Raw genomic sequence first — 11,608 nt, forward strand, 5'->3', positions numbered from 1 at the left:
CCTTTCCCCCCCCCTTTTTCCCCTTTTTTTCCAAAGAGGCAGTAGCTGAGTCATGAGAGTAATGGTCTGTTCAGTACTCTTGAGAATCAAGGCATTCTAGGGCTTCTGTTGCTTTACCTGTGAGCACTTCAAGGAGCATAAAAATAAACTCGTATCTCGGTGCTTAAATGCCTTTAAGAATTAGAGTCCAAAGTGCGACAGCAGAGCTGTGACTAAGGCACATAAAAACAACACAGAAAGCCTGGTAGAGAAAACGAAATGCCTATCAGCTCAAAAGGCTAGAGAAGGTGAAACTTGTCCTTTTAAATACTCAGAATTCTTTGGGTGATAAAGCGTTACTTCTGCTAAACAGAGGAGTTTTGCAGCATCTGCCATTTGGACAATTTTGATTGTATTGTTTATCACATCTTGAACAGGGACATCTGAAGTTCGCTGGCTGGGTGGAGCTGGTTTTGTGGAACCAATAGTTTGTTTATGTATTTAGCCAGAAAAGAAAGGCAGGATGTGCAGTTGCCATCAAGTTCCACGTCAAAGGCCTGCACACCCACAGTACTCAAGTTAATTCAAACATCCCAAATGTCGTTGCAGTAGTCTTACTAATGTTATTGCCATTCCAGCTTCTTCATAATGAAAATAGCAAATACAAAGACAATTCCCTTTTCTGGGTGCTCGTCCTCTTTCTGATCTTTCTGTGTTTTCTGCAGACCTGCTGCCTTTGTACAATATTGCTGATGGACCAAAAAGTGGATGTGAAGAAAGAAGCAAGAAACTAGAGCTGGCAGAAAGTGAGACTGTGAAGGCAGAAATGGATGTACAAGATAACAAAGAGGAAGCCAAAGAGCAGAAGGCCAAAAAACAGAGGCTAAAATCAATCTTTGGTGTGGCAGACTTAAAAAATGGTAACCTCTCACATTTTGTTTCTAATGCCTGCTGTTCCATTCTCTTTGCTTAGGCTTCATTTTCTCCTTTGTATCTTTGCTGAGGAAAATACAGACAATTCTCATTTTGTCCTGCCAAGTAAACATTTTGCTTTTGGGGAACAGATTACGTGAGGATCTCAGAGCTTTTTCCCCTTTTAAGTCCTCAAGTTGGCCATTGCAGCCAAAAAGGTCTAGATGCTAGCCCTGTCTCTTTCCAAACACAGCCAGCAATGCTTCTGGATTTGCTAAACCATGGGCCAGGCCCTGGTTTTAGTCCTTCATCACTAGATTGGCCTCTCTAAAGGTGTCATCAGCATTTCAGGTGTACTTATTGCTCCATCCCATCTGTATCCCACCTTTACCAATGGTTGTATGCATTTCATTTGTTTTCAGTTTCTGTTCCATTTCCTATCTCTCTTTGGTGATGTCTTCAGAAGAAAAACTTCTAATTTCTGACCACAACTACTTATATCCCTTTGGGCCACAGAATATGCAAATGCAGCGTGAACAGCTGTAACTTGCCTTTTCCACTTTTCAGGCTAGTTCCTTTCTTTGAAACTGAGTCAAAGAACAGTATAAGTAGGCTGAAGGGGAAACTTAAAGCCTGTGTGGTAGGCAGCTAACATGTGGTCCCATGTATAGCTTTTCATTGTGTTATTAGGCCTGGAAAAGGCAGAATAAAAATCCTCATACAGGAAGCCTTTGACTTCTGTTTTTTAAAAATTTATTTAATGTTTAGATGTGTTATGAGAGGAATGGAAATAGAGGAACTGGGAGACATCTGAGTATCATAATCCAGACTTACTTGGATTTTTCCTGTCAGTTGGGAAAAAAAATAATAAAAAATCTCTGCTTGAGGAACATAAGAATAGATTGAACACTTTCTTACACCTGGCCTAGTGTCACAGTTTGACTCAGGTCCGACAACAATGCTCTCGATCCCCTCCCCCCCCCACCCAGGTAGGGAAGGAGAGAGAAAAAGAGAGACTTGGCTGGATTGAAAACTAAACTGCACAGCTTTAATTAAAACACTAATGAATGATACAAGAAAATATATACAATTATATACAGATATATTCAGGAATGGGCAAAAACCTCTCGCCTCCCCCCACCCCAGCAACTCCCACAGCACTTCCCTGAACTGGGAAGAGTCCCGAAGAATCCCGGAGCTGCTGCTGCTGGAAAAGAGCAGAGAGTTATGGGGGTCAGGAGAGCTCGAGCTTAAGGGTCAACGGTGATGGATGAACAGAGTCCTCCCTGGACACCGGCCATGGACGGAAGAGAAGGGGAGAAGAAGAAGGAAGGAAGTTGTCTTCTGTGATCTCTGACCTTCCTCTGAGCTTACGTAGATATATGGAATGGAATATCTTTGGCCAATTTTGCTGTCCGTCTAACTCAGCCTCCTACGGGGGGGTCACAGATCTCCCCATAGTGTCTGAGCCGGCAGAATGCAGGTGCAGCCTTGAAGCCTCAGTAGTTAGAAAAACATTCCACTGTCTTATCAGCCTAGTAGAACACACTGTTGCTAGTCACAAGAAAGCTTACTGAAGGAAAAAAAAAAATCAGTAAAAAGAAAAATTGGCTTCATCCTGGCTCAAACCAGGACACCTAGATGCCACATTTATGCACAGAATGGCTGAATATATGCAAGAGGAGTTTCCCACTTCCAAATAATTTTTACTTTTCTTATATACTTTAATATAACTTTTACTTTTCCTATACCTATCTTCAGGTGTTAATTCCTCTTTTTCTGTGCCTACAGGAGCCATTGGACTGTACAATGTTGCACAGAGCTGCTGTCTGAACTCCGTGCTCCAAGTGTTCCTCATGAATATACACTTCACAAGAATACTTCGAAGGTACCACCTGAGATGCTTCTATTGTTGCTCTGTTGTTTTCATTTTTTTTTTTAATGGGATATACGTTTGAAGGCTTGGGTCATCAAAGTGCTAGCAATGTGCTTTCAGTTCACTCAGCAAGTTCTCTCTGCCTTGTGCCTTTCACATACAGACTGGGGCCTGGAAAAGTAGAAGTTGCAGTTTTCTGACTTGTTAGTCACCTCTGATTCATGTTCTAGTTGCAACCCTGAATACTGAGTCTTTATGATGTGCATCTGTCTTTTCCATAACAGGATTTAGTTTACGGTATGCTTCTAGCCCGTTATAACTAAAAGATGTACTGTGTGTAACCATAGTCACTATTAATTTTGTAACTTTAGGCATGTGCTCATAAACATACCAGTGATCCATAGCCTCTGGCCTGCTGTTGTCCTGGCTAACACCTGATAGAGAAGAGTATATGTTGTTGCAGATAGCAAATATGTAGTGTTACTTTGTTATGTGTGACTGTGCTGTCTCCTTTTTTGTGAGGAGGCTTTGGGCTTCTGCCTCTCTACCAACTGCAGTAAAAACTGGTTTAATTTATTTTCAGTTTGCTCAGTTCACTGCAGCTTTAATCATCTAAGTGCATGTCTTTGAATCATAGAATCATTAAGGTTGGGACCTTACAGATCATCTAGTTACAACCCTTCTGCCGTGAGCAGGGAGCCCTACCACTAGAATAGGTTGCACAAAACCTTGTCCAACCTGCCCTTAAAAACCTCCTTTCTCCAAATTCCTTATACAGTCATCATTGTGCAGGGAGGGAAGAAGGCAAGTTACTGGCATGCAGAGATGAGAAGTGTGATAAATGGGCAAAGGTAAATAAAGTAGACAGTATGTTACCATTGTTATTTGAAGAAAGACTTTGAAAAACCTGTCAACTGCAATGAATTTAGGGAGGATAAAGAGCTTTTCAGTTGGCATATAGCTGAAATACAAGCATTATGATATTCATGCCCATGGAATTTTGAGGGTTTGTTGAGAATGAAGACGCGAAAAGGTAGGAGGCAAGAACAGGTCTGAAACTTGCTGTAAGTAGTGGTCTTTCTATAGCACTTTCAACAATAACTTCAGGATCTGCTCAGCTTGGCCCTTATTCAGGAACAGGCCATCTTAAAAATTGTGGCTTTTTACTTTAAAACTGTCAGCCTACATTGTGGGATGAGCTAGTGCAGGTGTCTGCTTCCCCTTTTTCCTTCTTTTGCTAAAAACATGCCCGTTCTGGTTCCTCTTAAGTTGCTATCTGTGCTCTCCACCTCTACTTCTTCAGGTGTCATGTCTTATTACTCTTGATTACAATTCATGTTGCTTCTCCTCCTTATAGGATCAGAGTGCCACCATGTGCTGCGCAGAAGAGGAATGTCCCGTACCAAATGCTCCTGCTGTTGGAGAAGATGCAGCGTGGAAAGCAGAAAGCTGTTTCTCCCATAGACGTTGTTTCCTGTCTTTCAGCATACAAAGTAAAATGTAAGCATGGCTGCCTCATGCTGACCTGTGTCTGCAGGCCAGGGATGTAAATTATCAAGCACTAGTAAGCTGTGCAGACTCTGACATCTCATTCAGAGATTCAGAACTGTGAGGTACTGGATAAGGCAGTGCTCTTAATAGCTGCCCTCAGTTGTGAGTGAGATGCTGTCTCACTTGTTAAGAGGGGAAAAAAAGCCCCTGCTGGATATCCTTTCTCATGTTCAAAGGGTGGGAAGACTGTCAGACTGCTGGTGGACTCATCTTCTGCTGCTGGCCAGAGAGAGGATGGGATACTGGGGTTCTGTTCATGTATAAAAATAAACACAGTATTTCCAAATGTCCTGATCTTTATACTATAAAAGCCAAAACAGGACAGCACTGAAAGGCATAAATGGTAGCCAGCCTAGACCTATATTAAGGAGGAATGCAAGATGACTTGAAATGTCAGGATTTTGCTAAACCGTGTGTAGTTTTTGCCCAGTTCCTAAATCTTGAGTTCATTGTGGTTTGAGAACATCAGTTCTTTGTGTTCAAGGACATGGATTTCCAACATATCCTCCCTACCCCCCAAGTTCAATCTTGAAGCAATTCTCTGCTGAGCCATTATAGCAAGCTGTGCATAGAGCTGTATCCCACCATCTCAAGTTTCTTAATCTACCAGTTTAGCCAGAGTGGAAAGCCAAAGCATAATGTTACTACATCATCTTCAGCTTCCTGTGCTGAAACTGTGTGCTTATTCCTTGGGTGGGGATCAAAGTTTATACCATTCTGTGGATGAGACATATGGATAGGCTCCCTATCATTTTTCTCTCAGCACTCAGGAGTGTTACAGCCTTGGGGAGGGAATGGGGGAGACAAGGCTGTGGAGCAGTGAAGGTGAAAAAGAGTACTCTGTATTGTTTCTAGGAAGTCCTTAAATAAATGCAGCCCTCAAGTCAATATGATATCTGAGCCCTGTTCTCCACTGGGTATTGGGTATACTCTTGGTCCTGCTCTGGTGACAAGGCCATGACTTCTGCACTGGGTTGTACAATGGGGCATTCAGACCCTCCAGTCTTTTCCCACTGCTTGCTCAGGTCACATAGAGACATGCAGCTCATCTCCAGCCTGAGCTCTGTCCCTGTAGGGAGTGGCAAGGGAGCAAGAGATTGGATCTAATGGGGGACAATAAATCTCCCTTTGCCATTTGTGGGAAATCAGTGCTTAGTGCTGTTCATTATACTGATTGAGGCTGTGTCTTCTGTTTGTCCAGTGTTTGTGCAGCATGATGCTGCCCATCTCTTTCTGACTATCTGGAACTTGCTAAAGAGGCAGATGGAAGAGCCAGAGCTGGTAAGGACAGTCAACTGAACTGAACAGCAGACCCTTATCCTGTGTGTGGTTTCCTCTGCTTCTTGAATAATCCCATTCATTGACAAATGTCCTAAATTAAATTCTTAAAACTATCCCCTATTTGAATTTTTCCTCTCATTTTTTGAATCAAAGAGGAAATCTTGATTTCTTAGGTGTCAGCATTTCAAAACAGTTCACTTTTGTTCCTCCTACTTTTAGGGCATGCTAGGGTCTCTGTTCTAATAGGAGAGTTCACAGAATCATTCTGATTGGGAAACGCCTTTAAGATCACCAAGAGCTCATCAATAACAATTGGTTGTCTTCCAACACTGAATTTAGCTACTTTGCATTTCTTTTTTTCCACAAATTTCCTTAAGCATTTAATGACACGTCTTGACACAGTTCCTCCATTCTTTGAAGTCAGATGTATGCATTTCATTGTAACTAGTCACTGTTAGTATACTGTGTGTATGATAGTTCCTCGTGGGGAGGAAGGTAAGAGAAAAGTGACTCTTCCTCACCCAGTGTCATAGTCATACAGAAGGCAGGCTCCTGTTGCAGTTCCAAACAAAACAATAACATTTGGCATCAAAACAGACATTTAACTGTCTGATCTTGTCATAGACTGTCTTTTCCCTCTGTTGGGGGATGAGGGGAAGGAGTTGTTCTCCTTTAAATGGTTGTTCTGGTTTGGTTTGATGGGTTTTTTGGTAGTGGGGGAAGGGCCACAGGAGTGGCTCTGGTAAGAAGCTGAGAAGCTCCCCCTGCTCCAAAACCAGCCAAGGAGCCATTAGAGGGACAACAGATGCACCTCTGTCATTAACATATGAAAGAATTGCAATAACACTTGACCAGAGAAGGACTTGAGGGAAAAGAGCTGTGCTAGAGGGAGAAGAGCTGGTGCAGGAGGATGAGAGAAGAGAGCAGTGCTGGTGGCTGGTGAGGAAGGAGGGGAAGAAGGTGCCCTAGAAGTTGCCCTGCAACCCAAGGTGAGATGGTAGCTGTGACACTGCCCTCATGGAGGAACCTGGTGGAACATTCCCTGAAAGTGCCAGGAGGGGTGAACTTGGCCAGTGAACTTGGATTTTGTGGCCAGTGGATTTTGCTGCCCCTGGACTCTGATTATGCAGCTTTGGAAGACCCTGGCACCAGGGCTTTCCCATGGGAAAGCAGGGAAGGACTGTAAGGAATCCTTCTTCCTGAGGAGAATGGCGGGCAAGAACCACCCCCAGCCCATGAACTGACCCTAAACCCCATCCCCTGTTCCCCTCTGCTGCTGGGGGGAAGGAGGGAGAGAAACCAGGAACAAAGTGATTTGGGCCTGGGAAGAAGGGAGGGGTGGGGGTAACCTACATGAGCCCTGCTCTTTGTGTGTCCTGTGTGTGTTTGATTAGTGTGAGATTAAATTATTATTTTTTCCCCAAGTTGAGTCTGTTTTGCCCGGGACCTTAATTGGTGAAGATCCCTCCTTGTCCTTTGTCTCTGCCAAGGAGCTTTGTCCTCCTCATCCCAGAGTGTATGTGTGTGATGGGGGAGTTGAGTGAGCAGCCATGGGGCTGTTCCTTTTGTTGTTGTGTTGGGCCCAAAACCACAAGAATGGTGAGAAGTACTCTGTCCACATAAGTAAATGTCAGACCTAGGTTCAAGCCTTAAAGCAGTAACATTGCATGAAGTAACGTGTCCACATGGGCTTTCCCACCCATGGTGGAAAATGTCTCAGCTGTGTCCTTCATAAACCTTGTTTTGGCTTTTTTTTAATACCCCTTCAGGTTGAAGAGCTGAGCAATTTGTACATTATCTGTGTACAGGAGCATCTGGCCTGTCAGAAATGCTCTTTTGAAACAAAGAGGAATAGCACCATGTTAACCCTTCCTGTCCCAGTGCTGGATTCCAATTCTCACATGCTGAAGACTCTGGTAAGTTCAGTGGCAGCATTGTTCCCTCAGGAAGGAAATTCTGCTCTGTTCCTTGTGGGAGCCTTTTCCTTGCAGCACTGGTGTCTTCTGGAACTCATCTAGAATCTCTGCAAGAATATCTGCAGGGTGTGTGGGGTTTTGAGGAGTTCCTTTCTCAGTCACATTTCTTTGTTTTTAGGGGTTCTACATTTCTCAGAAATTGTATTTGATTTGAGGGCTGGAAAATAAAGTCCTTGAATTGCCTTTCTAAAAAGGGTATTGACTAAATACTTTGTAAGACTCAAAGACTTGTATTACACAGTGATGTGTACCTGTGAGAACTTAGATACTGCAGTGAGGTGCCCCAGATAACATGTAATGCCTGTCCAGACTCACTACATCTGTGCTGTACACTGTTCTTTTACTGCTAAGTCAGTACTGCTGTTGATATCCAGGTAGCAAGAGTGATGGTGGCTATGTAGGTGCTGCCACAAATAGAAAGTGGATTTTTCAGGTGACACATGGACCATAGGGCATTATTTATTCTCTGACCACCTTATACTGTTTCATCCTATAGGAACCTCTCTCAAAATGTGTAAGACTTTGAAGTTAGTATAAAAGACACTTGGGCATTGACATATTTATTTTTTTTTTTATGGAAAATGTGGTATTCTATGTTTTTTCTAGTGATCTAATCATGACAGTAGTTAGGAAAAAGGGGATACCCTTTTTTAAGTTGCTGGGCAATCTTTCATGCTTTGAATAAACATACCTTTAGCTCTGCTGTTTGCATGTACCCTGTACAAGAAACAGAAATGCATCTTGAAGGAATTCAGTTGAAAGAAATCTCTGTCTTCTTAGGAGGACTGCTTGGAATACTTTTTCCATCCAGAAGAGCTGACTGATTGCAACATGTGTTTCTGTGAACAGTGTGGAAGGAGAACACCTTTTTTGCAGGTAATCAGAATGATTTCCCTCCCTGAAAGTGTTCAAGGCCAGGCTGGATGAGGCTCTGAGCAACTTGATGTAGTGGGAAGTGTCCCTGCCAATGCAGAGGGGTTGGATCTGGGTATCTTTACGGTCCTTTCCAACCCAAACAATTCTAGGATATGTCTCTTATACCCAGAACTCCCTTTGGGACTGGGAAGAGTGGGGAAAGAACTCAACCATACCAGTTTAAGATGAGATCAACGACTCAAAGACTTACCAGCACAGCAACATCAGCTAGGTATAAACCACATGCATCTTTCCTGTTAGAAGGTTCCCCACTGTAGGTGTAGCTTTAACAACAAAATAATGCTGTCAGGGGTTTAAAGTAAGTCACCGAGGGATGTAATATTTCTGTACCAGTAGAAGAGCTTCTGTTGGTTTATGTTGTGTTTCCTTTGTGGGGCTTTACATTGCTGCATAACTCCAGGGATAGACAAGGATATGTTCCTGGAGCTGTGCATACACCTAAAAGTATGCTACTGTAGAGTGATTTCCTTTCTTCCTTGCTCTCCATTTTGCTCCCCGTTTTTTATGGTATTGGTTTCTGCCAGTCAATGAATTAGCTGTTTTATGAAGAGGCACATGAATTGAAAAGAGGTGTGTGAGGGAGACTGCCTCAGCTCAAGGCTTGGAGGGGATGTTCTACATCTTCTTCACCAGTGGGCAGCCTCCAAGACCACAGTGCACCCGAATGTCTTGGTGGTAGCCGTGGCAGCAGTAGTAATATCAGCAAAGGCAGTTCTGGAAGGAATGAGCTGTCAGCTTAGTGTCTTGCACAGAACTCTAGTGGCCACATGTCACAAGGAGTTGGCTTGCCTCTCCTCCCCAGCCTAGTGCTACCAAACTAGGATTAAGAAAGCAGATAAGAAACAAAGCAGTCTATGTGACACACCCAAGACTGGGTGCTGATCATGCTGGAATTGAGAAACATGGTTATCACAGCTCTACTATGTGTTTGTGTCTCGTGTGCAGATGAGCTATAAAGGTTTGGCATCTGGTGTCCAGTGGAATTGGCAGTTACTCACTGAAGCACTGACCTCTCTCCATCCTACGTTCACTGGGTGGCAATGGCTGTTTCCACCTCCTCCACAGGGTCAGTTCCTTAGTTTTCAATTGCATTATCTATTGCTTTACAGAGCATGAAGCTAGTCCATCTGCCACAGACTCTGACCATACACCTGAAGCGCTTCTGCTTTAGAACATCAGCTAAGGTTCACAAGCTTAGCCACCCAGTGCCATTCCCACAACACCTTGATTTCAATGCAGTCTTGACAGAAAATCAGTGCGAAGTGGATGGCAATGAAAAGGTAAGATACTCCTAATTCCCTGTTTAAAAAGGTCAGATTTTCACAATGTCTTAGAGGCAACCTCTGTCCTCTGGTTCAACCTCCAAGGTTAGACAGCCTCGGTCAGCAGCAGACCTACTGCTTTGCAGAAGTCACTAGTCCAAAACAGTGGAACTCCATTCCTGGCAGTTTTCCATGCAGTGTTGTTCACCACAGAGTTGAGGTCAGCAAGGAGATGACAGCTTTGCTAGGCAGGTAGGAGGGATCAGCCACACAATTGATCTGTTCCCCTTACTGAGAAATAACAAGGGAAAGTGTGGAAACAGCAAAACCTGGCTGTTGAAGTGTTGCCTGCAGTGTAACCTCCTTACTGCCCCTTTTCCTGTCCTACCTCCTTTTCCACACCCCTCTTATCTTCAGGGAGTCTTCCAGCCCATAGCTGGCAGGCAAAACACTGAGAATAGGAGAAAAAAGGTAGGATCCTCAAGGCAAATCTGATCTTTATCCTTTTTCCTTATGTGATGCACATTGTTGCTGTCCTGGTTGCTGCTTCCCTTCAACTAGTGGCAAATGAGAATTGCTGCACTGAAAGTTATTCTCTGTGCCTCTTCACAGGCTAGCTGGCAGTATGAGCTTTTTGCTGTTGTTGCTCATTCAGGATCAACTGATTCTGGACACTACTGTGCCTATATTCGAAGTCTCACAGAATTTAAATGGTATTGCTTCAACGATTCTCAGGTTTGCCAGGTGAGGAGACAAATCCACATTTATTTTATTTTTTTTTTAGCTTCCTGGACACTCCTCCAGCTCTCATACAGTCTGACTGACTGCTGGTTAAAGAGAACCAGGAAATAAAACTCAAGCTGCAGAGCCTTGTGCGCCTCATTCCCCTGCTAGAGCACACTCTGAGTTGAGGGCAAAGTGGCTCTAGCTCCTGTACCAAACAAGGCCTCAGGTTCTAGTTTGTAATTTACAGAAGCAGCCATTTGCTATGTACTTTGATTGATGTGCTCTAGAACTGTTTAATGTATGTGTTCAGAAGAGACAAAGGAGATGTTTTTCCTCAAAGGATAAAAGTGATGAAAAAGCAATTTATTAGAAGGTGTTTAGTTCTTGGAAGTACCACTCTGACGAGAATTGCTGTGCTGGTATCACAACGTGTTCATCTCTTTAAGAGTCTTCACCAGGGTCCCTTTGTGTGTTTTTCTTTAGGTATCATGGGATGATGTTAAATGCACCTATGGGCATTCCGACCTCCACTGGTAACCACACACATCTCTGTTTCTACCAAATGCTGCTCTGGGGTTTGGAATGAGGGAATTTGTATTGTCTTGGGATGTATCTGGGATACAGATAGGGGAGTAGAAGAGGCATCCCTGTATTGTGGTTATTCTGATGTGACTGTACATGTCTATTCCAGTAGCCTGAAGGATTATGGAGGAGTCACAAAAGGGACTACAGGAGTGGTCTTGTTACTTTTGATTGCACCCTGGACCTATATCCTGTCTGAAGTTAGATACAGGATAGATACAGTCAGGATTCTTCTATGATTTTTATTTTGATGCATTATAAGAAAATGAACCATGGAGAGAGAGATACTGCCTCCTATAAGCTTGAGTGCTGTCTGAGGGTCAGCTTTATATGCTGCCTCAGGAACACTGAAGAGGGCCAGCATCAATAAGCTGAGCAGGACCAAACCTGGGAGGTTACTTGTAACCTAAATCTTCAAACATACATCTTGTTTTGCTTTTTCTTTGCTTCCACAGGGGAGAAACAGCCTATCTCTTGATTTACATGAAAAAACATCCTAAGTAGCCTTATCCAGGAGTATCCGAATG

The 11,608-nt window shown here is 43.4% G+C and overlaps 1 protein-coding gene across 1 annotated transcript in view; it reads left to right on the top strand.

Annotated features, from left to right (window-relative positions):
• USP18 (ubiquitin specific peptidase 18) overlaps window positions 1-11,608 on the top strand; it is a 19,205-nt gene extending 7,597 nt beyond the window's left edge. Inside the window, exons 3-12 of the mRNA XM_010002998.1 lie at window positions 705-899; window positions 2,683-2,779; window positions 4,125-4,267; window positions 5,520-5,599; window positions 7,369-7,515; window positions 8,356-8,451; window positions 9,621-9,791; window positions 10,386-10,517; window positions 10,983-11,032; window positions 11,537-11,608. Of these exons, the coding sequence (XP_010001300.1) occupies window positions 705-899; window positions 2,683-2,779; window positions 4,125-4,267; window positions 5,520-5,599; window positions 7,369-7,515; window positions 8,356-8,451; window positions 9,621-9,791; window positions 10,386-10,517; window positions 10,983-11,032; window positions 11,537-11,585 (1,160 nt within the window). The 3' untranslated portion in view covers window positions 11,586-11,608. The remainder of the gene's footprint in view (window positions 1-704; window positions 900-2,682; window positions 2,780-4,124; window positions 4,268-5,519; window positions 5,600-7,368; window positions 7,516-8,355; window positions 8,452-9,620; window positions 9,792-10,385; window positions 10,518-10,982; window positions 11,033-11,536) is intronic.

The sequence above is a fragment of the Chaetura pelagica genome, unplaced genomic scaffold, assembly GCF_000747805.2.
Source record: "Chaetura pelagica isolate M959 unplaced genomic scaffold, ChaPel_1.0 scaffold117, whole genome shotgun sequence".
In the NCBI taxonomy this organism is placed as follows: Eukaryota; Metazoa; Chordata; class Aves; order Apodiformes; family Apodidae; genus Chaetura; species Chaetura pelagica.